General features: G+C 40.0%; 3 protein-coding genes across 7 annotated transcripts in view; 1 reads left to right on the top strand and 2 right to left on the bottom strand.

The window, feature by feature from the left end:
* BTBD10 (BTB domain containing 10) overlaps positions 1-4,847 on the bottom strand; it is an 84,615-nt gene extending 79,768 nt beyond the window's left edge. Inside the window, exon 1 of one of the 5 annotated variants that reach the window (XM_040456826.1) lies at positions 4,211-4,847. The gene's annotated coding sequence lies outside the window, so the exon portion shown is untranslated. Of the gene's footprint in view, positions 1-3,605; positions 3,824-4,210 lie in introns of those variants that run through there. The other 4 variants (XM_040456822.1, XM_040456821.1, XM_040456824.1 and 1 more) reach the window with 4 other exon arrangements.
* On the top strand, positions 3,346-24,339 carry LOC121018288 (cbp/p300-interacting transactivator 4-like). The gene is made up of 2 exons (XM_040457008.1): positions 3,346-3,617; positions 24,096-24,339. Exons 1-2 carry the CDS (start codon positions 3,346-3,348, stop codon positions 24,133-24,135), a joined length of 312 nt encoding a protein of 103 aa, XP_040312942.1. The 3' UTR covers positions 24,136-24,339.
* Positions 15,537-18,806, bottom strand: PTH (parathyroid hormone). Its single transcript, XM_040456827.1, has 3 exons — positions 18,232-18,806; positions 16,229-16,319; positions 15,537-16,109 (listed from the first exon to the last, which is right to left on the bottom strand). Exons 2-3 carry the CDS (start codon positions 16,312-16,314, stop codon positions 15,848-15,850), a joined length of 348 nt encoding a protein of 115 aa, XP_040312761.1. The 5' UTR covers positions 16,315-16,319; positions 18,232-18,806; the 3' UTR covers positions 15,537-15,847.
* Positions 24,340-25,017: the final 678 nt, after the last annotated feature.

The following is a 25,017-nucleotide window of genomic DNA, read 5'->3' as shown; positions in this document are numbered from 1 at the left end:
GAAACCATCAAAACCCTAGAGGAGAAAACAGGCAACAACCTCTTTGACCTCAGCCACAGCAACTTTTTACTCGACACATCTCTGAAAGCAAGGGAAATAAAAGCAAAAATGAACTATTGGGACCTCGCCAAGATAAAAAACTTCTGCAGAGCAAAGGAAACAATCAACAAAAGTAAAAGGCAACTGACAGAATGGGAGAAGATATTTGCCAATGACGTATCAAATAAAGGGTTAGTATCCAAAGTATAAAAAATTTAACAAAGTCAACACCTGAAAAACAATCCAGTATAGAAATGGTCAGAAAATATAATAGACATTTTTCCAAAGAAGACATCCAGGGGCGCCTGGGTGGCGCAGTCGGTTAAGCGTCCGTCTCGCGGTCCGGGAGTTCGAGCCCCGCGTCAGGCTCTGGGCTGATGGCTCAGAGCCTGGAGCCTGTTTCTGATTCTGTGTCTCCCTCTCTCTCTGCCCCTCCCCCGTTCATGCTCTGTCTCTCTCTGTCCCAAAAATAAATAAACGTTGAAAAAAAAAATTTAAAAAACAAAAAACAAAGACATCCAGATGGCTAACAGAAACAGGAAAAGATGCTCACCATCACTCATCATCAGGGACATACATATCAAAACCACACTGAGATACCACCTCACGCCGACCAGAGTGGCTAAATAACAATTCAGGAAACTACAGATGTTGGCGAGGATGCAGAGAAACGGGAACCCTCTTGCACTACTGGTGGGAATGCAAACTGGTGCAGCTGCTCTGAAAAAGTGTGGAGGTTCCTCAAAAAATTAAAGATAGAATTTCCCTACGACCCAGAAGTAGCACTACTAGGAATTTATCCAAAGGATACAGGAGTGCTGATTCACATGGGCACATGTACTCCAATGTTTATAGTAGCGCTGACAACAGCTGAATTACGGAAAGAGCCCAAATGTCCATCAACTGATGAATAAAGAAGATGTGGTTTATATATACAATGGAATACTAGCTGGCAATGAGAAAGAATGAAATCTTGCCATTTGCAACAACGTGGATGGAACTGGAGGGTATTAATGCTAAGTGAAATAAGTCAGTCAAAGACAGATATCGTATGTTTTCACTCATATGTAGAATTGGGGAAACTTAGCAGAAGACCATGGGGGAAGGGAAGGTGAAAAAAATAGTTTCAAATAGAAAGGGAGGCAAAGCCTAAGAGAGTTTTAAATACAGAGAAAAAACGGAGGGTTGATGGGTGACGGGCATTGAGGAAGGCACTTGTTGGGACGAGCACAGGGTGTTGTATGTGAGCGATGAATCATGGGAATCTACTCCCCAAGCCAACAGCACACTGTATACACTGTATGTGAGCTAACTGGACAATAAATTATATTTAAAAAGAAAAAAGAACCCTGAGTCATTAGACCATAAATACTGAGAAGTTTCTTCTTCAGTTGTTTCCATAGTTAAAATGTTAATAAGTACCAGTTCCATTTGCCCTACTGTACTTAAGTTATTAAGTTTGGCTATTACACTTACCTGTTTTCAATTAGACCTGACATTTTCCCCAAATCTTCGTAGGTTTGAAATTCCAAACTAATGGGGATACTTGCTTTAAATCTTTTTTATTTTTCAGTTGTAAATTTTACTTATTCTGACCTATAACAGAGGTCCCAAACTGGAAAGCAGGCTACAACTACTGACAGGTTGGGGTTCAAGCAAAAATCAAAAGATACTGTGTTCTATTAAGAAGGCTGAAAACTGGGCCCATATTCATGTATGGCACTAAACAAGTGGACCTGAGAACTAGATTCCCTCTAAGATGAAGCATAAACCCTCTAGTGCAGTTACTTTCATCTGCCTGGTACCTGAAGGCGTAGGAGTTTTGCTATTCATAATGTACTCCTATGAAAGGTGCATATTTTCCAGATCACTCTCACACTTTACCAAGTCACCTAAATGTAAAAAAAACCACAAAGCAGATCTTGCTGGTTTGCAATTTAATAGCTAATAACAAAAAAAATTTTTGGCTCAGGTCACGATCTCACAGTTTGTGAGTTTAGCCCCACATCCAGCTCTGTGCTGACAGCTCAGAGCCTGGAGACTGCTTCAGATTCTGTGTCTCCCTCTCCCTCTGCCCCTTCCCTGCTCTCACTCGAGCTCTCTCTCTCTCCTCTCAAAAATAAACAAACATTTAAAAAAATATTTTAAAATATTTTTTCATTAGGCTTTAAAAAAAGTGTAAGAAAGAAAATATTCTGACTGGTGGAAGGGTGACATAGAAGTAAAAAGCCCATCTGAAAGCTTTTTTGGGAGAAAAAAGGTGAAAGAACTCAAAAACATTGTTGAGTTACTGAAAGCTTTCCTGATTGAACACTATGTTAATTCCATGGTTTATTACCACACTCCATGCTTCAGAATCCCCCTTACTTCCTCTTTATGTATAACAATAGCAGATAGATCATAAACTCTGAGAAATGTTAGGGAAATTTATAAAACACTTCACACCTTCAAAAGTAATTCTCCTTACACTCTTTTAAACAGTCTTAACAACCATCAAGTCCTTTCCCAAGTATTTTCTACCGCTTTTCAATTTACATTCAAATGACAACTGCAGTCCTCATTTTCAAGTCCTGGATGGGCTCTCTAGCACAGAAACTTTTTTTGGCCCTTATGGTTGCATTCCTCATTAGACTTCTTATTCCAGTCTCTATGGCCTATTTCATTCAAAATTTATCCCTAATTCCCTCTCTAAAAGGCCTTGATCAAAGCCTTGTGTGTGGGGAGTGGGGGTGGGGTGCCTAACTGTCCAAATAAAACCAATATACTGCGCTGTTTCATTGAGATTCATTTAAATTAAAAGCATGACGACTCTAAAAGACCAAAAAAAGTTAAATAATCTTTATATGCTAAGTGCACAAAGAGCCGAGCAAGTGACGCTCTATCTTTAGCAAGTGTGGACTAGCGACTTTTTAACATGGACTCTAAGTACTGACAACTACTGTACCAAATCCATGGGCTCCAGGGATGGTCACACTACCCCCACACTAACAAATTACCAAATTATGTCTCGTGTCCCAGCACCCCATTAAGGAGGAAAAAGGGTGTTACGGGACTTGCATCTGAAGAAAGAAAAAACAGGCAGCTTTTCTGTGTAGGTTTTGGGAAAACAAAGCTTCACCATACGTGATACTGTTACAGCAGAAAACCACGCAGCACATTTTTGGACTCTCCTCTTCACCCAAAGGGAGACTGCCTTGCCACTCTATCCTCTATTGTGATGCGCCCTCCTAAGGATGTCGCTGCGTTAGCCCAGTGGTGACAGAAAAAGGGGCGGGACACGGGGTTACTCTGCCCAGGGAAGGAGGGATGAGGGTATCGCCTTCATCCCTTGGGGAAGGGCCTCAGGACTCCCAACCCAAAAACAGCACCGCCAAAAATCCAAATCCCTTCCTTGCCTCTCCGAATCAGGGGCCAGCTGCCGGAGCCCAGAACCCCACCCACGGTCTCCCAGCAGGGTCTGAGACACCCAGACCACCGCCACGGCAGCCCGGCGCTCTAGCCCAGATTCGCCCTCCGCCCCCTTCCTCTTTCGCCCAGCCCAGCCCAGCCTCCGGCGCCGCCCCCACCGAGTTCCCCAGGTGAGTCCAGTCACCCTCGAACCTGCAGTCCCTCTTGAGTGTCCAGGGAGGACCTAGGCGAAGGCGGGGGACCAGCGACACCTCCGCTTCTTCCTCAACTGGGTCCCTCTGGAGGTGTCTGTGGCAGCGGCCACTCAGGCGGCTGCGGCCAGCAGAGCCGCCGGGGCAGGTTACAGGCCGGCTCCTAAGCCTCTTCTCGCGAGAGCCTGGAGTCCGAAGAGGCGAGGCTAGCGGTGTTCTCGCGAGGCTCAGCGCCCGGGAGTGGGCGGGGCGCCGAGGGTGAGGGTGAAAGAGGGAGCGGCCGCTTGCGGTGGGCGTTCTGCCTAGGGGCTGGGGTGGCAGAGTGCTGGGCGCCGGCCCTGAAAGACGTCAAACCCGGATCCTCGGCGATCCTCGTGTCTGAGAGGCCCAAACCTCTGAATCCCACGTTTTTCCTTCGACTTCCTGTTACCGTTAGAAAAAAACGGACAGCGTCTCCTGCCCAGAGTTAGAGAAATAGCTCTGGGACCCCGAGTGCTCTGGGAAGACGTTTCCCTTAATTGAGCAAACTCCGAAATGGCCTTAGCGAGCTCACCTGGCGGCTATTCACCCACCTGGGCTCACGAAAGGCGGTCGTCGTGAGGCCCACCCTCTATGCCTCGGTATCTGCAGCTGTTTGTTTTTAAAAGCTGGCTTGGCGGGAACCGGGTGCCAGCTGAAACTCCTCCTTCACTTGAGCCGCCTATCACACGTCGGGAGGAACCTGGGTCGCATGTTGCTCCTGTGGCCAGAAGGTCGCCAGTTAATAAGAGTTTCAGTCATCCAACTTCTCTGAGCCTACCATGTGCCAAACGCTGGACGATCCTCACGGGGTTGGGGGGAGGAGTGACTAAAAGACGCGGTCTCGGCGCTGGAAGCTCAGACCGCGGGGGCAAGACCCGCCCGATAAATGGAAACCCACTGTGCTGTGATAAAAGCCGGGTTGCCCGCAATGAGCTACGGGAGCAGCAGACAGGGAGTAACCGGCTCTGCCTGGCATGTTGAGGAAGCCTCCACCAGGGAGAGACATTTGAGCTGAATCTTGAAGGATGAGTAGAGTTCTTCCCCGGTTTTGAGAAGAGTGGGAGGGGCGTTGCAAGCAGAGAAAGCAAAGAGGAAGAGGACCTGGTTTGTGTAATTTGGAATGAAAACGGATCTTGCGGAAAGAACTTTGTTGAAAAACTTGTAATCATTGTTTAGTTCGGAAGAGAAAAAAAAACTCCCAGGCCCCCATGCGTGATAACCAAAGTGTTGTCCAAACCAAGGTTTTATGCTAAGGAGATGAATTGTGCTGCACGGTACCGGAAAGTGAATATCCTCTTCCTCATCTAGGTACACTCACACATCAGAGACCTAAAGGGAAACAGGTTATTGTCCTAGTGTGCCCAATTGTTACTGCCAACATTCTGTTAAATTGGAAAATCCCAGTACTCTTTGAGGACTGCTAAGTAGAGCGATTTAACAAATGTTGCAATACAGGGAATCTCATGGAGAAACTTCAGAAACATCCTCAGGCAACAACGCAACAAAAACCTCACCAATCTTGATTTATTATCAAAATGTTCTGCTGTAAGCTAAGATCAAGGGAGGTGATTCTGTAGTCCAAGTTAGGTTTAGAGAGGTCTGTCAAACAGGAATCATTTCCCTGTATCAAAATAGAAGCTATAATTTCCTACAGAAAGTCTCTGATATTCTATAGAGTTTCCACCAATCTTCCTTCAAAAAACATCTTCATTTTTAATATATATATATTTATATATACAATAGTGTCATTTGGCTCACTCTATCCTCCCTACAAATAAGCCCAATACTTAATAGCAAAACAAACAAAAAGTAGTTCTAACCCTGCTATGGGCCAATCAGGTGTCCTCCTCAGCATAATTCACAAGTTCTAGTCCAAGTTCCAGAAATTCTACAGGAGGAATTATGTCAGCAAAGATTTTAGATGAAATTTGGAAACTTTGTTCCATTCTGGAATCAGGCCAAAACATTTTACCTTACTTTGAGGGACCTATAGTCCATCTTATTCTGTTATTCCAAGGAAGGAAGGAAGGAAAGAAGGAAGGAAGGAAGGAAGGAAGGAAGGAAGGAAGGAAGGAAGGAAGGAAGGAAGGAAGGAGGGAGGGAGAAGCAAGGAAGTCTGAAAATCTAATAAAACTATCACCATCATTTGCTTAAAAAAATTAACCTATCAAATATTAATTTGGGGAGCATTGGTAGCATTGTTGCATCCACACGACTCCTGAAACAGAATGCTATGGGCACCAGTGACAGTCACAACAAAGTTTATTACAATGAGAGGCAAGGCCGACCGATCGGAACCAACACTCTTGACAAGAGTGCGGCCCCAAACAGCCGGGGTACAGAGTTTTTATAACCGATCACATCGTTTTATCATCACCTGGGAACAGAACAAAGAAACAGGTTCCAGATGAGTTAGAAACAGTTGCCTAATGAGGTGTTTACTTTAGACTTTCTGCCTCTAAGTTGCAACCAGTGGATCTCCTTGACCCTGCCTCTGACGCTCTTTGTTTTTTTTTTTAATTTTTTTTTTCAACGTTTATTTATTTTGGGGACAGAGAGAGACAGAGCATGAACTGGGGAGGGGCAGAGAGAGAGGGAGACACAGAATCGGAAACAGGCTCCGGGCTCTGGGCCATCAGCCCAGAGCCCGACGCGGGGCTCGAACTCACGGACTGCGAGATCGTGACCTGGTTGAAGTCGGACGCTTAACCGACTGCGCCACCCAGGCGCCCCGCTTACACCATCATTTGTAAATGCTAGCTGACTAACCCCTAATGTCAATCTTCTACAATATTAATCACAATACGCACCAAAAAGATCAATACAAATAAAGAGTTTTATACAGAAGCAATGAATAAATTCCTTTGGTTGTATTGTTGCACCTTGTAATATGGTAAGACAAGATTGTTTCACAGCAGAGGATAAGATAGTTAGCACCTGGAGGGCTCAGTCGGTTAAGCATCTAACTCTTGATTTCAGCTCACATCATGATTCGTGGTTAGTGAGTTCGAGCCCCCCCCCGCGCCCGCGGCTCGCCCCCCCCCACATCAGCATGGAGCCTGCTTGGGAGTCTTTCTCTCCCAGGGTCACTCTGCCCCTCCTTCATTCGCACAGTCTCCAATAAGTAAACTTAAAAAAAAAAAAAAAAAAAGACTTCTAGTTAAATACTTGCTCAGCAAATTAATAAGCCACAGAACCAGAATCCTGTTTAACTTTAAAGCCTGGGATTTCTTGTTACTAGAAGGTTTGAGCACTGTCACCTAACAGCAGGAACAGGAAAATTACACTAACACCAAAAGAACTCTATTCAGCAAACATATTTATAGATTAAGACCCTGTATAAGAATACTAGGGGAAGTACAGGCCTTATGAATATACAGGTTCTAGGATGGGAAAAGATAAGATTCAGTAAGCAGAAAGGGAGAGGCTAAGGCTTGAAGGTCCTGGGTGGGGAAAACACATATTTTAAAACAATGCTGGGGAGCATCTGACCACTAGCAAATGCCTGAGGGCACAAGGTTCCTCTTAAGAATGTAACAAACACCACCTACCCACCCCCTCAGGTTTCCCTCAGGAATTTGACAAAAGACCTAACTAAAAATAAGTAGTAGACCATAAAACATATGACCCCGAAGGAACAGTTTGGCGGTAGAACACCCCCATACAATGGAAACGAGCCAATCAAAAAGGAATGACTAGGCATTTAGAGTTATCTAGCCAATAAGGGTAAAACCTGAGAAGGGACAAGGGGGAAGGAGAGGGGCTGATCAAAACCTTATAGAACAGAGTTTTATAAGTTTGCCTACAGTTTCTGGCATTCACTTTTTTTTTTATATATATATATGAAATTTATTGTCAAATTGGTTTCCATACATGGCATTCACTTTTTTTTTTATTTTTTTTTTCAACGTTTATTTATTTTGGGGACAGAGAGAGACAGAGCATGAACGGGCGAGGGGCAGAGAGAGAGGGAGACACAGAATCGGAAACAGGCTCCAGGCTCCGAGCCATCAGCCCAGAGCCCGACGCGGGGCTCGAACTCACGGACCGCGAGATCGTGACCTGGCTGAAGTCGGACGCTTAACCGACTGCGCCACCCAGGCGCCCCCATGGCATTCACTTTTGAATGAAGAGAGCATTCATACAATTCTTTCTTTCTGATCTTATGCTGTAATAAACTTTTGCCTGCTGCTCATTTTATTTTGTGTCCACCTCTTCATCAATGCAGCGAGACAATGAATCCCAGGTATTAAGTAAAAACAAAAACAAAAACAAAAACAAAAACCTCCCAAAACATTTCTACTGACTTAAATGAGATGTGTAAGTAACAAATATAAGGAAAGCAAGCTGGGTGGTAAGGAGATAATGTGCTGTGAGAAATCAGAGATAGGAAAGATTACTTCTAATTGAAGAGATGAAGAAAGTGCAGGAAAGGGGGAAGATGGATGTTTGATTTGGGAACCTTGAAGAATAGATAGGATCCATGCATGAAAAGATAATAGGAAAAAACAGCTGTTTTTGTTTGTTTGTTTGTTTGTTTTTGTTTTTGTTTTACGTAAAAACTATGCCCAACATGGGGCTTGAACTCATAACCCAGTGATCGGATCACATGTTCTACCAACTGAGCCAGCCAGGTGTCCCAGGAAAGGACATTCTTATGGAGAGATCAACAAAGGCATATTAATGGCTAAGCTATGTATCCTTTAGGGGCAATAATGACCCATTTAAAAAATGAATAGGATGCAATGTGAGAAAAGTAAAATGGAATGGAGACATAATAATGGCCTGGAATGTTGGGTTAAAGTAGAGGTCTGCAAACTTTCTGTAACTTGTTAGCTTGCAATAAGGGTAAAATCTCAGACCTTTCACAGCTTTTGACAATTCCTATTAGGCTTTGTTTTGTAGAGATTGACATAGTGATCTAAAAATTTACATAGAAATGCAAAAGCCCTAGAACACGTATTTTTTAAAAAAAAGAGAACAGGAGCGCCTGGGTTGCGCAGTCGATTAAGTGTCCAACTTCGGCTCAGGTCATAATTTCACAACAGTTCATGAGTTCGAGCCCCACATCAGACTCTGTGCTGACCGAGAGGAGCCTGGAGCCTACTTAGAGTTCTGTGTCTCCCTCTCCTTCTGCCCCTCCCCTGCTCATGCTCTGTCTCTCTCTCTCTCAAAAATGAATAAACATAAAAAAGAGAGAGAGAGAGAACAAAGTTGGAGAACTTACATGTCAAGATTTCAAAACTTATTACAATACTACAGGAATCAAGATGGTGTGGTGTTGGCACAGAGCTAAGCCTATTGCTTAATGGAATAAGTTGTGAATCCAGAAATAAGCCTTTACATTTATGGTCAGTTGATTTCTAGCAAATGTACCAAGATAATTCAATGAGGAAAGGATAGTCTTTTCAAAAAAACAAACAAGCAAACAAAAGACCCTTAGGTCCTTACCTCACATCATACACAAAAATATTAATCTTAAATGGATCATAGGCCTAAATATAAAAACTAAAACTAAATTTGATAGGGGCACCTGGGTGACTCAGTCAGCAGAGCATCTGACTCTTGATTTCATCTCAGTCATGAGCTCATGGTTCATGAGTTCAAGCCCTACATAGGGCTCTGCACTGGTGGTGTGGAGCCTGGTTGGGATTCTCTCTCCCTCCCTCTTTCTCTGACCCCCCCCCCCCCATGCTCACATGATTTCTCTCTCACTCTCTCAAAATAAATAAATAAACTTTTTAAAAAACTATAAATTTGATAAAAGAAATCAAAGGAGAAAATCTGCATGGTGTTGGGTTAGACAAAGAAGTCCTAGACATGATAGCAAAAGACAAGTCATTTTAAAAAAATTGACAAATTTAATTATTACATTTAAAGTGACAAGTTTAATCAATAAAATTGAGAATTCTTGAGCTTCAAAAGACACCATTAAAAGAGTGAAAAGACAAACCACAGACTGAAAGGAAATGTTTGAAATCATAATAAGGAGGTGTATCCATAGTACATAAAGAACTCTTATAACTTAATAAGACAATCCAATGAAAAAACAGCAAAGGACTTACACAGACCTGTCTATGATGATATACAAATAGTTAATACACACAGGAAAAGATGCTCAGTGCCATTAGTCATTTAGTAAATGTAAATTAAAGCTACAATGAGATAAATTACAACTGCACACTCACTCGAATGGCTATAATGAAAAATCAGACAATGACAGTGTGTGAAGATAGGGATAAACTTGAACCATCATAGATTGCTGGTGTGAGCATAAATCGCAATCATTTTGGAAAACAGTAGCTTTTTAAAGTTAGATATAAATTTACCATACTATCCAGCAACTCCTAGTGATGAAGTTTCGGGGTGATGGGAGGTTCGTGGGGTCCAGAGCTGACGGCCAAGAAAGAGTTCTTCAAGATATCTTTGGTGCAAAAAGATGACTTTATTAATGCATGGGAACAGGATCCATGGGCAGGAATTGCTGTGCTGTGTAAGGGGTGACCGTTTTATGGAGTCGGGGAAGATAAAGTCAAGAGGGAGTTTCCAAAAAGATTTTCACATGCTAAAGACTTACTGGAGGCCGACTATTGTCAAGCTAAGATTGTTTTCCCATTAGCAAAGCATTAACATTGAGACAGTAGGGAGTTCCTGGACTTTAGGCTGTTGATGGGATTGCCTTTTTCTGCTAAACTGGTGGAGACTCCTATCAGTTTAACCATTTGTTTTTTGTCCTTTCTTGTTTTGGGATAGCTGGGAGTGTCCAAGGAATATCACACATGTCCCACCTGGGGGGAGAGTGCTAGCTTGTGTTTTGCCCTCAGCCTGCCTCACGCTCCCTCATCACCAGGAATCTACCCAAAAGAAACAAAAAAATATATATCCACACAAAAACCTACGTGTGCTGCTCATAGCAACATTATCCTCAGTAGCCAAAAACTGAAAATAATCAACTGGTGAATAGATAAATGTGGCACATTCATACAATGGAGCGCTCTTCGGCAATAAAAAGGAATGGCTTACTGATATGTACTACAACGTAGATAAATCTCGAAACCTGTAGGCCGAGTGAAAAGAAGTCAGATGCAAAAGACTACAAATTGTGTAAGTCATTTAGATGAAATGTCCAGAAAAGGCAAACTTAGAAAGACACGAAGCTGATCCATGGTTGTGGGAGTTTCGAGTGGGAGCAAGGATTGACTGCAAGTGGGCTCAAGGAAATTTACTGGAGTGATGGTAATCTTCTAAAACGGTATATGGATGATAGTTGCACGATTCTATAAATACTAAATAACACTGCTTTCAGAAGGTGAATTTTATGTAAGTTATACCTCAATAAAGCTGTAAAAAGGGGGAAAAAGGACTTTAATCCTATGGATCGGATACCTCAATTAATTCTTTGGATCCACATGAACCCAAACTTGCAGAGGTGGAAATTTTCCTGCTTGTAACCTGAAAGCCATTTCATTTTTCAATGCCATCCATGGTTTCCATGCATGCACCTCCATAAATATATCTACCTCAGAACCTCTTTATCCACTTTTCTGTCCTGGGATCCTAAGAGAGGGTGAGAACATAGAACCCATGAAGATCTGTGCCAAGGAGCTACAGACGTTGCAATTTGGCCATCGTCCTCTCAAGGAGATGTGATCTCTGTCCAAAAAGAAGAACAGACAGAAACTGTTAGATCATACGCTCCTGAGCTTTTCTAATAGTACCAGGAGTTTATATGTTTGTTTTGCTGAAAAGGAAGCTTTAGGATAAGAACTGCAAAAGTAAATCACTGATTTTAAAACCTGACTATTCTAAATGCTGGGCTTTGCTTGGGATGAAGTTGAACTAGACCAAACAGACCCACTGTTTAGGGGCAGGTTGTTTCTTCTCCAACATGTCCTGGGTCCACTTCCATGAACTGCTGCTTCCAAATGGAACCAAGAACTTGTTTCTTTTTTTTTTTTTTTAATTTTTTTTCAACGTTTATTTATTTTTGGGACAGAGAGAGACAGAGCATGAACGGGGGAGGGGCAGAGAGAGAGGGAGACACAGAATCGGAAACAGGCTCCAGGCTCTGAGCCATCAGCCCAGGGCCCGACGCGGGGCTTGAACTCCCGGACCGCGAGATCGTGACCTGGCTGAAGTCGGACACTTAACCGACTGTGCCACCCAGGCGCCCCCCAAGAACTTGTTTCTATCGAGTTCTGCACAGACTAGGTTGGATACTTATAGGCCCAATCCCTGAAGACTTGGGAAGGAAGGTTTTTGGTGTATGGGCCACATGGGGAGGAGAATGATAGGGGTAAAGACATTTAGAGACACACATTATCCAAGGATTAAGTTAAGCAGTGAGAGGAAGTCAGAGGAGAGGGACTTGTGGGACCCCATCTGATACTGACCTTTCAGGGACTGAAAGTTGATTCAAAGAACTCAATAAAACAGTTTTTCACTACTCAGAAATAATAAATAAATAAGTAAATAAGTAAACCTATGCTTACATGAGAACTTAAAATGTGATTTTTAAAATTATCTACAAAGCTATGGGAAAATAATTGTTTAATAGATGGTGTTTGTTGTTTGTTTTGTTTGTTTGCTTGTTTGTTTTTACAGAGAGAGAGAGAGAGAGAGAGAGCATGAGTGGGGAAGAGGGGCAGAGGGAAAGAATCCCACGACCCTGGGATCATGACATGAGTCGAAATCAAGAGTTGGATGTTCAACTGACTGAGCCACGCAGGCACACTGATAGATGGTATTTAGAACACTAACTGTCCATATAAAAATAATAAAGTTCCAATATAATATTTTGTCCTACACAAAATTACCCTCCAAAACAATAAATACTTAAAGTGAAAGGTAAAACACTAAAGTAGTTATAAGAGATAATTTGTGACCTAGGGTTGGGGAAAGACTTCTTCAGTAAGACTCTCCAAACACAGAAGCACCTGGGTGGTTCAGTAGGTTAAGCATCTGACTCTTGATTTAGGCTCAGGTCATGATCTCACAGTCATGAGATTGAGCCCCACTTCGGGTTCCATGCTCAGTGTGGAAGCCCGCTTTGGGATTCTCTCTCCCTCTCCCTCTGCCCTTCCCCCATATAAAAAATAAAAAACAAAAATAAAACCAATAAGGAATTCATATTAGAATATGCAAAGAACTCAAAATTAACAGGGCCAGAAAATCAATTAAAAATTGGCAAAGGATATTAAGGAAAAAAAAAAAAACAGCTCATGGACTCAGAAGACCAAGTGGCCAGTTCGTAGAGAGAAGTTCAATCTCACTAGTATTCAGAGATAGGTGAATTAAAACAATGGGCTGCCACTTACCATCAATGTGACACAACTTTTCATAAATGTGCATACTTCCAATTGTAGGTGGAAATAGACAGAAATTCCTAGTTCTCCTGGTGGGAATAGAAACCATACATGTGATTCAGAGTCTTGCAAAGTTTGTTTATGTATCAGGATTCTACCCCTGAGTAAACATCCAGGGAAATTCTCACACAGTTCCATCAGGAGACATATTTAAGAATACTCGTTGAGGCTGGACGCTACCAAGGAGCTGGAGGCACCATCCACACCACCTTCTACTGCTTATTCTTGTATTAGATAGTAAACTGGAAAGTGAAAAACTGCATTCTCCAGACACCTCTGCTGCTAAGGTTCTAGAAGAGGTTTAGGTTCAGCCAAGCATATGCACTCCTGGGAGAAGGGGCAGGCATAAGTAAGGTGATTCTGCCACTTTTCCCTTTCTGCTGGCAAGCCCTGTTGTGGAAGGGGTTGATTTTATTGTGTTAGTGTTACCAGATTCTAGCAACAAGGCCCAATAGATGTCAAGAAGCAAAGGGCTTGCCATCTTTTTTTGCTGCGGTTGGTCACGGCAGGTACAGTTTGTTTCTGGAACAGCCATAGGAAGCAGCTGCCTCCTGATCAGGGCAGTCTCATGATAATATCAGTCAGTTGCGGAAATGAGAAGACAGAACAACTCTCTTGGTGACTTTGTGAGTTTTTCCTCCAAGTTTAACATAGAGTCTGTTTTCATCAGCATTCTCAATGATTTTGTAATGAATCTCTTTCTATAAACTAACGGAAGTAGCTTCTCTTCTCTGCATTTCAACCAAAGCCTGATTGATTCCACCAGGATGCCAGACATTTGTTAATATTCTTGTACATTTTGCAAAATTTACTTGCCATTTCAGTCCCATCTCCATTGTTCCCTACATCAAGAAGATCTGTTCTCTTCTCTGTGTATCATTGTGTTTTGCATTTCACCTATAACACTGTAATTACTTGCTTACATCTCTGTTTTCTTTAGAACACAAACTGTTTGAGGCCAGTATGGGATCTTAGTCCTCAGGGATATAAAGCATATTTTATTTTTTAAAATTATTTATTTATTTTTATTAGTAACATCTACACCTAGCATCGGGCTTGAACTCACAACCCCAAGATCAAGAGTAGTGTGTTCTAATGACTGAGCCAGCCAGGCACCCCCACAGGCACATTTTAAGTGCACATGTAGACACTGTATTGGACAAGACAGAATATAGAACATTTCCATCATCACAGAAAGTTCTATTGCACAGCATTGATCTAAGTAGAACCAGGGTCTGTATTTTACACTTCTGGAGTGTCTTGTATTTTTCTTTCAGAGTGTTTATCAAAATTAATAGTGAATTAATATCTGTCTTGCATACTAAATTGTAGGCCTCATTAAGATAGAAATTGTGTCCATTTTGTTTACCAGTTTATGCCCAGTGTCTAATCTATTACATGACAAATAAAGGATACTAAATTTAGATATTTGTTAAATGACAAATGAATGAAATCATGTCCTAATAAATACAAACATTCTATTCGTTATTTTTAAATTTTTTTAATGTTTATTATTATTATTTTTTTTTAATTTTTTTTTCCAACGTTTATTTATTTTTGGGACAGAGAGAGACAGAGCATGAACGGGCGAGGGGCAGAGAGAGAGGGAGACACAGAATCGGAAACAGGCTCCAGGCTCTGAGCCATCAGCCCAGAGCCCGACGCGGGGCTCGAACTCACGGACCGCGAGATCGTGACCTGGCTGAAGTCGGATGCTTAACCGACTGCGCCACCCAGGCGCCCCTATTATTTATTTTTAAGAGACACAGAGAGACAGAGCACGAGTGGGGTAGGGGCAGAGAGAGAGGGAGACACAGAATCGAAACAGGCTCTAGGCTCTGGGCTGTCAGCACAGAGCCTGATGTGGGGCTTGAACCAACAAACCATGAGATCATGACCTGAGCCAAAGTCGGACACTTAAGTGATTGAGCCAGTCAGGTACCCCCAAAAGTTCTGTTCTTTACAATTTGGGGTCCAGTCTAGAAATACGATCAGTGGGTTTGTGTATAGACAAATGTTTTCTCAAGTTTCAGACCACTTTTTTGCCTTTCCTTGCAAGGCATTTAATTTCCTGAAATGAAGAGAGCAATAGTATCTAGCTAGTAAGGATTCCAGGACCTAGGATTTTGGTAATATTAAAAAGATGATGTCCAAAATATGGGACTGTAAGACACATAATTAAAAAAACATTTTGCATTATTCTTCCTACTCATGACCAATTTAAACACTTTGGTATTAGTCATAACCCCAGAAAGTGTTCTTAAAAATTTTTTAATGTTTATTTATTTATTTTGAGAGAAAGAGACAGCGTGAGCAGAGGAGAGACAGAGAGAGACACACAAATCCAAAGCAGGCTCCAGGCTCCAAGCTGTCAGCACAGAGCCCAACGCGGAGCTTGAACCCACGAACTGTGAGATCATGACCTGAGCCATGGTCGGACGCTTAACCGACTGAGCTTTCAGGTGCCCTGAAAACGTTCTTATAACAAATGAGAACTATTTAACTTCATTTATTTAAAATTATGATCATTAAATTTTTATTTTGCAGTGTATGATGGGAGAGAAGTTACAAAGTGCAATTTTATTCTTTTATAAATTATGCAATAACATACTTTAAAAAGAATAAACAACAGAAATGGAATAATTAAAAGAGGCCTTACATGAATAAAAGTAGAATCAAAACAATCAATTAGAATTTCAGCTATTGTGGCTAGCCATGGATTAGATGTAAATATTGGCATTTGGTGATCTCCAAAGCTTGAAAATGTTAGCAGCATGTAATTTTGTTGCCCTATCCTGTGTATAGCAGTGCTCTGCTCTGTCTTCACTGGGATTTAGCTTTGATTAGCACATCCACATCAGCTTTGTCTGCTTCTCCAAGACTTTTTTGATGGTTCTCAGCCGGGACATTGTCTTCCTTTTTTCGGGGCCTCTGGGAACCACCATCTCTGTGAGCTATTGGAGCTCCGAGGGCGACAAAGTTGTGTACATCCTGTAGTTTCCTCCGCAGCCATTCTACCCTCTCCACGGAGCTCAGATGCTTGCCCAGGTTATGCATAAACTGTATTTCACTCACAGATCTCTTCCTGGAGGGAACAGCAATGGGAAGGACCACTCCATTAGCTCCCCCCTTCCCAATCATAAAGCCAACGTTAAAAATCCAGCTCCCATGCTCTCACCATGCAGAACAGCTTACGATACTTACTTGACAGGTTTCCCATCCGATTTTGCAAGAAAGCAAATTGCAAACATGACAACCATGACCTTAACCATGTCTTTCGCAGACATCATCTTCACTAAAAGGAAAAGGAAAATGGAAGCGTTTAAAGATATTTTTAATGTGTCAAACTGTACAATCAAATTTGTAATAGTTGCCTTTACAGCCATACAACTGCACAAAGTGTTACAGCAATCCCAAGTAATTGAATTGGTTTTCATGAAAGACTTTGACAATCAGCCTCTTTTATTTTATAGATACGTTAGTATATATTGTATACACACAAAATTTGACTCTGAAATTAGTCAGATTAGTTCTCCTTTCTTAAGTATCTTTTAAGAGTTTTGTACAATTTTTAATATATGAATTTAAGCCACATGAGAACTGAAAAGGCTTACTTTTTAGAATTTCCTCCCACGTTTTATGTTGCTTATGATTAAGTGCTTATAATTTGCTTGAAAATGGCTAATTCTCTTAATTAGGTAACTTGCTAACACTATTTACTAAGCAAGTTTCTTTTCTCATAAGTCAACTTCATTTCAGGCACTACAATAATAGTCATAAATATCAAACGAATAGGCTCTGATTTAGAGATTTTTAATGAATTAATGCACACTTCTATCATTAAAAAGAATGTGCCAAAGTATTTTAAAATTATCTAATCCATCATCTAATCATTAATTAATTGTTTATGGAATTAGAGCCTTGGCTCCATATGGAATGCTTGTCTATCTTATTTGACTTATTTTATTAACAATCTTGTTTGAGTATAATTTTTAGCACTTTCCTCTTTTGCCCATAAAGCTTTTCATCTCAGAATAGAACAGTCTTACCTTAATCTGCATTTCAATAATTGCAAAGCCTATTATTACAGAAGTGCTTTTTCTTAATGCTTAATGTTCTCCATTTTAACATACACAGAATGGCTATGCGCTCATATTTTTAAAGGGAAACGGCATCATTTAGAAGTACCGAAAGAAAAATTATAATCCACATTTAATTTTACTCTGCAATATAAGACTACTGATGGTGCAACAAATGAATATTCTTCAGTGTTGGTTTATGTTAGAAACAGGCACTGTAGCTACAGCATTGGGATTTGGTCCTAGCTTTGTCACATTTACCTAGTGACTTAAGACTCCTTGGCTTCCTTGTTCTTTTATTATTATTATTATTTTAAGTTTATTTGTTTATTTTGAGAGAAAGAAAGAGAGAGCAGGAAGGACAGAGAGAGGAAGGGAGAGAGAGAATCTTAAGCTCTGCACTGTCAGTGCAGAGCCCAACACGGGGCTCAATCTCACAAACTGAGATCATGACCTAAGCCAAAATCAAGAGTCAGATGCTTAATGGACTGAGCCACCCAGGTGCCCCAGCTTCCTTATTCTTAATAGAGAGAAGAGCTTCTTACAAGAATGTCATGAAAAAGCTTAAAAAAGACAGTTGTAAAACACCCTTAAAATTCACATACAGTTTTCAGAATAGCAATTTTGAAAAGGCTTTATGTAAATGGAATAAATATCCAGGAGTAAAACTGAATTTCTCCAACTGTTACACAGATTGAGCTCTCCACGAGTCATAAAACAAACCATCTAGATAAGGATATTCTGCATTAAAATGAATTTTAACACAACACAAATTTGTATCGGCTATTTAAATCAGAATTACTCATTCCTCACTAGGCTGTTTTATTTCAAAATTTCAGTAAGATAACCATTAGAGCATATCATGCCAAATTTTAATTATTTTCTGTGTAATTTCAGATGAGTTTAGAAAAACAAAGCATCTCAAAAGACTTTAATCACAAAAATGTATGATTCAAGAGCATTTTAGCAGCATAAATTTCTTTTATATTAACCATAATTCAAACTCTCCCTTAATAATTTACCTTGAACAAGCAGCATATTTGCAGAAAATAACACACATCACATAATTACTTCATAATGACAAAAAACCTCAAATGAAATTTAAAAGAAAATATAAATATTACTCACCACACAAGGTTGTGACAAGATCTTTCAGGTGTCTTGACAGCTGATACTTTCTCAAAGTTGAGTGAACTGGTGAAAGCTGATGAATTAGACTGTAGAGACCCTCAAGTGTGACTTTTATATATAGGTCTTCCACTCACCAAAAGAAGCTTTTTTGTTGTCACAGATAATGTCACTCCCCATTCTCTGGATGGTAACGATAGGTTCAAAGCCACACACACACCCCCATTGGGCGGTGCCCATTCCTCTTAAATTTTAAATAATTGGATATTAAAAGGAAAACAGTGTGGGGCTGGGAAAAGGGTTTATGGAAAGATTTCTAACAAATATTGAAGTGCAATTGTGACGGGATTAATGAATTTATAAGTAAGACTGATTTCAAAGGTTTATGGTAGAGCTATTATTTGAAAGTAAAATCTGAAAATAAGTGTATTTGTTATAACATATAGTGTTATATATAACAATATATATAGTGTTATAACACTATTGGTATAATTATTGTGAGGGTTGTAAAGAATCACATTATATTATTCTTACTTTGGAATCCATTTTCAACCAATCCATATTATTCCTATTTCAAAAAAAAAAAAAATAGACATACTGCTTTTCTTAAAGGAAGTGTTAAAAATATTTTGAGAAAATGCACTTTGTAATTAATTTTAAAGCTTCAAGTGTGAAATTATCTTAAAATTCATTTCACTTAAATTTCATTTATGCATTTTTTTTTAAATTTTTTTTTCAACATTTATTTATTTTTGGGACAGAGAGAGACAGAGCATGAACGGGGGAGGGGCAGAGAGAGAGGGAGACACAGAATCGGAAACAGGCTCCAGGCTCTGAGCCATCAGCCCAGAGCCCGACGCGGGGCTCGAACTCCCGGACCGCGAGATTGTGACCTGGCTGAAGTCGGACGCTTAACCGACTGCGCCACCCAGGCGCCCTCATTTATGCATTTTAATTTGCACAGAAAACATTTGATAAGCACTAACTATATGCCAGGCTTTATATGTATTATCCCATTTAGTCTTCTCAGCAATCCCTTAAAGTAAATGCTGATATTAGCCCAGCTTTCACATGAGGAAACTGGGTTTGGAAAGTGGAGAAGATGGAATTCAACAAAGGTCTTTATGACTCCAGAGCCATTTTGATTCTTACTACCTCAGTTTTGCCCTAGAAATGAAACCCTTCTTTGAATTCCAGTCTTTAATTTGCCTAGCCTTTTGCAGCCTCGTTGCCCAGGGGTTGGGTCTTGATTCTTAGGTTCCCCCCGTTGGTGACTAAGGGCCTACTCCAAAATCTGATAGAGGCATAGTACTGCCACCTGTCTGATTTCAAATATTGGTACAGTCTGGTCTCAGTTCGAAACCCCTTGAATGCCCTGGGTATATCCAGGGCTCATTTAGGCAGCTTGACTCCCACCTAAAGTCCCAAAACTGAATTGTTTTTCTTAGCTATGGTCCTATCCAGGCTTCATATTATCCCCTTTCTTGCTAACCATTGCCAAGGTTCAACTCTACCTCCAGTGCAAGCCAGTCCAAGTTTGGACAGTACCTATACAGAGTCTAGAATGAGATATATGCATGAGTCCTGCTCTGGGAAATCCTCTTTACTGGGCAAATCTTACCTGGAGTGTATGTCCAGACTCCATTTTGGAAGTGCTAGAGACAAAATGCAACATGGCTAGAGGATTGAACCGGGTTGCTAAAAATGCTGGAAAACATGACAAATGAGAAGCAGTTGAATGAAATTGGAAAAGTCTGGAAAAGACGTGGGGGTGACTATATTAGATGTTTTTAATTTTTTATGGGGCTATCACACAGAAGAAGAAATGTTTTCTGTGGTTTAAGGAAGGAAAGACGGAGTTTAATGGTTAAAGATTACAAGAAGGCAGATTTGAGCTCAACTTGGATATTTTAATTATTAAAATAAAGAATCAAGTACCTTCTTAAGTAGTGAGTTCCCCCATCACTGCAAGAGTTCAAGTAGAAGCTACATGAGGATTTTTTAAGGAGAATATAGAGATTCCTATGTAGCAGATGGTTGAACCATGAAACCAGACCATAAAAATCTATTACTTTGGTTTTTTGAAGACCCCTTCTCATGCAAAGTATCCATGTGATGTTTGTTTATCATTGTTTTTTTGTTATACACTGTTGAGGGGAAGGAGAATTGGAAATGCGAATGATTTTATAAACACATTTTCACTGTTATTATAATGCCATGTTTAACATTTTAAATGTGTAGATTTTTCCACTTCTTCAGGGAAGTTTGACATCATTGACAGCCTTCCAGGAGTGATGCAGTTAGTACTTTCACTGTGTTCTTCCTATTGCAATTAAATAAGAATAAATTGTCTCATTGAAGACAACCATATTGCTAAATTAGTTTTTCTTACAAATTAAGCAAACCGTTTAGACAATGTTCACTTGTTTAAAAAATGCCTTGAGGATCTACTATCAGCTAGGAGCTATGTTGAGCACTAGATGATTGAGATATGATCTCTGCCCTCCAATTTAACACATAATTACCATATAATATAATAGGTTATAATAGAGATGTGAACAAAGGCTTATAAAAATGCAGATAAGGAAGTAACTAAATTTCCATAGAGTTGATGGGAGCTATTTTACTGAGAAGCTGAAATATTCTCAAGGATGACGGAGTTTTCCACCAGAGAAGGTGAAAGAACAGAGAGAACAGCATATGCAAAAGAATGGAGGCCATGAAGACTGAATATATGCAAGTGGGAGGAGAGGGGGAGATGAGCGATGATCCCATAGAAGGAGCTTAGGTACAAGTTGTAGAAGGTATTTGTGTGTATGACAAGAAGTTTTATCTTGCAGTTCTTTCTAAATTCATGCATGTATTAGTAATATTTTTGTGTCTCTCAGATTTTTTAAAGGACTATCTGACCTTCCCACAGAGAAGAGATATTGCTGCCAGGACTTGGCACATTGTTTATCTGAACCATCAGGGTCTGGAACCACAGTCACTTGATAGAAGGACATTATTTAAGAAATAAGAGGGCTAGGGGCTATGTGGGCACAAGAGGCTGATGTCACATTGACAGAAAAGCTGAGCACAGCTTTTTGCTTTGAAAAGCTCAGCCTTTCTTAGGACTCTCAAGTTCTCCGAAACTGGGATCAGACAACATACTGTATTCCTCACATTTGGGAAAAATAAAAGAGCCATGTGTTTTCTCTTGCATTATGGGAGGTTTAATTTTAGACAGATACTTTTTCCTTCTGTTTGAGCAATAGGAATTAGTAAGACTTTGGGGATTTGGCATGAAGAAGAAACTTCCAGGGCTAGGAAATCAGCCACAGTTCTAATTCCAGACGGATGAGACAGTATCTTAAAAGTTGACTTACTCTTTTGCTTTAAGCTGCTCTATGGGATATTGAGATACTGAGTTCTTTTTAAAAATTTTTATTATTGAAATAAGTTGACATATAGTGTTATATTAGTTTTGAGTGCCCAAAAGAGTGATTGGACCAATTCTATACATTATGTAGTACTTATCACACTAAGTATAGTCACCATCTGTCACCATACAATGTTATTAGAATGTTACTGACTGTATGCTCTATGCTTTACTTTTCATCTCCACAACTTATTTTAGAACTGGAAGTATGTATTTCTTAATCCCATTTCACCTATTTCACCCATTCCCCCCCCTCTGGCATTTGCCAGTTTATTTGTTCTCTGCATTTATGAGTCCATTTCTGCTTATTAATTTGTTCTGTTTTTTAGGTTCCACATATAAGTGAAATCATATGGTATTTGTCTTTCTCTGACTTATTTCACCTAGCATAATATCTACTAGGTCCACCCATGTTGTCGCAAACAGCCAGATCTCATTCTTTCCTTAAGCCAAATAATATTCTATTGTGTGTATGCACATGGTGGTGGTGGTGGTGGTGGTGTGTGTGTGTGTGTGTGTGTGTACCACATCTCCTTTATTCATTTATCTATCGATGAACAATTAGGTTGCTTCCATATCATGGCCACTGTAAATAATGCTGCAATAAACATCGGGTTGCAAATATCTTTTTGAATTAGTGTTTTCATTTTCTTTAAATACCCAGTAATGAAATTACTGGGTTGTATGGTATTTTTATTTTTAATTTTTTAAGGAACTTCCCTGCTATTTTCCACAGTTGCTGCACCAATTTACATTCCCACCAACAGTGTATGAGGATTTCATTTTTCTACATCTTCACCAACGCTTGTTATTTCTTGTCTTTTTGATTTTAGTTATTCTGACTGGTGTTAAGTGATATCTCATTGCTGCCAAGACTTGGCACATTGTTTATCTGAACCATCAGGGTCTGGAACCACAGTCACTTGATAGAAGGACATTATTTAAGAAATAAGAGGGCTAGGGGCTATGTGTGATTTGTATTTCCCTGATGATTAGTGGTGCTGAGCATCTTTTCATGTGTCTTTTGGTCACCTGAATGCCTTCTTTGGAAAAATGTCTATTCAGATCCTCTGCCCATTTTTAATTGGGTTATTTGTGTTTTTTTTGGTGTTGAGTTGTATACTTTTTTTTTAATTTTTAAAAAATGTTTTATTTCTTTTTGAGAGAGACAGTATGAGTGGGGGAGGGGCAGAGAGAGAGGGAGACACAGAATCTGAAGAAGGCTCCAGGCTCTGAGCTGTCAGCACAGAGGCCGACATGGGGCCTGAACCCATAAATGGTGACATCATGACCTGAGCTGAAGTTGGATGCTTAACCAGTTAAGTCACTCATATGCCCCTTGTATAAGTTCTTTATACATTTTGAATATTAATTCCTTATCAGGTATATCATTTACAAATATCTTCTCCCAAAAATGCCTTTTTATTTTGTTGATGGTTTCCATTGTTGTGCAGAAGGTTTTTATTTTGATGTAATCCCAATAATTCATTTCTACTTTTGCTTCCCTTCCCTCAAGAGACATATACAAAAATATGTTGCTAAGGTTGATGGTCAAGAGATTACTGCCTATGTTTTCTTTTGGTTTTATGGTTTCAGGTCTCACATTTAGGCCTTTTTTTTTTTTTTTTTAAGTTAGAGCATCTTAACTTTTCAGATCCCAATTTCCACATCTCAAAGTAGAATACTTTCTTCCCTCCTCTGAGTTATGGGCTTTCAGATATGAGCTATTATATGTAAAAGTGTTTTGCATGTAATTGACATTCAAAAAATGCATGTCTTCTTTGGGACATGAAACTAACTCTGAAGGGAAAGTGTTCCTTGCCTTTCCCCTCAGATGGGTCCACCTTACTCCAGGAGTCCCCATTAATAAACATGGAGAATATTGACTCTCTGCCTCCAAGATCTGCCAGCCCGGTCCTGTGAAGTGCAAAGAATTTAGAGGCAGTAGGCAGCTATGATGTTCATAAAATCCACTCTGAATCTGTTAATAGCACAAGGAATTGTAGTAAAATTTAAACTAAGACTAATCATATCTTTGCATTGCTGGGAACAAAATGTGTTGAATGTGATTGGAGAGTGGACTCCTACACAAGTTAACAAAGTAATAGGTGGCCTCAGAAGCTACATTCTTCTTACATCCACCTGGCAATACTGTGCAGTGGAAACACTCAGGACCTGACTATGGAAGATGAGAGCAAAGATCATAGCTCTAGCACTTATTAGTTGCAAAACCCAGGATGAAAACTTTAATTTCCACACAAAAATAAACATAAGCTACCCCACAGAGTATCACAAGGATCACATAGAATAATGTAGATGAGGCACTTTGTCAACTACATACGAGGTCTTGATTAAAAACAAATTTAGCAATAATAACGTTGTTTTCATGAATCCTGTTAAAGTTATATAATTCTAACTTGGAGCTTTCTGTGTCCTTTCTAAGCTTCATGAAGGACATTTCAAGCATCGCAGAGCTTCTCTAAAGGCTACACCTAGAATGCTATTGACATTGCCTTTCAACAATGAAGAAAATCTTCCATATGGTCAAACTCAACAAACTGTCCCGAAGAACGCTCTAGTGGGTGCAAAGAGAAGCATGAAGATGAGATTCTGTATTTTCCCTGTATGGAAATTCTCCAGATGTTTAGGGCACCAATAAAGTGTAAAAAAGCCACTATGAAACTTCATTCCAAGCATATTCATGTGGTTGGGTCGCTTATGAAATCAACTAGAGGGAAGATCGTAGTGGAAAGAGCAGTAGATTTGGAGTCAGAAGACCTGAGTTCAGATCTTGGCATTACTAGGATTGTCAGATTCAGCAAATAAAAACACTAGACATCAGTTAATAATAATAAATTGTACACTTAAAGTTTTATTAAGAGGATAGATCTCTTGTGAAATTGTCTTTTCAGAAAAAAGAATTTAAAAAATGCCACAGGACACCCTGTTATATTTGAACTATTTCTAGTTATCTATGCATATGTACACAGAAATAAAAGAAAAATAGTGTATGGAACATACTTCTACTAAAAAATTATTTGTGTTTATCTAATATAAATTATAAGTATCTAAATTACATACCTCTTTTTAAAATTATATTTCCCTGAATATTGACTTTTTCTTAATATTTCCTGTTTTGCAGAGTTTTTTTTAAATGTTTTATTTATTTATTTTGAGAGAGAATAAGAGAAAGAACGAGCAAAGGAGGGGCAGAGAGAGGGTGAGAGAGAACCCCAAGCAAACTACATGCTGTCAGCACAGAGCTCAATGCAGGCTCAATCTCACAAATTGTGAGATCATGACCTGAGCCAAAATCAGGAGTTGGACGCTTAACCGACTGAGCCACCAAGGCATCCTTGCAGAAT

This window comes from Herpailurus yagouaroundi, unplaced genomic scaffold (assembly GCF_014898765.1).
Source record: "Herpailurus yagouaroundi ecotype Mexico unplaced genomic scaffold, PumYag 218, whole genome shotgun sequence".
Lineage (NCBI taxonomy): Eukaryota > Metazoa > Chordata > Mammalia > Carnivora > Felidae > Herpailurus > Herpailurus yagouaroundi.
Note: the sequence above shows the minus strand (reverse complement) of the source record. Positions and strands in the feature narration are given on the sequence as shown.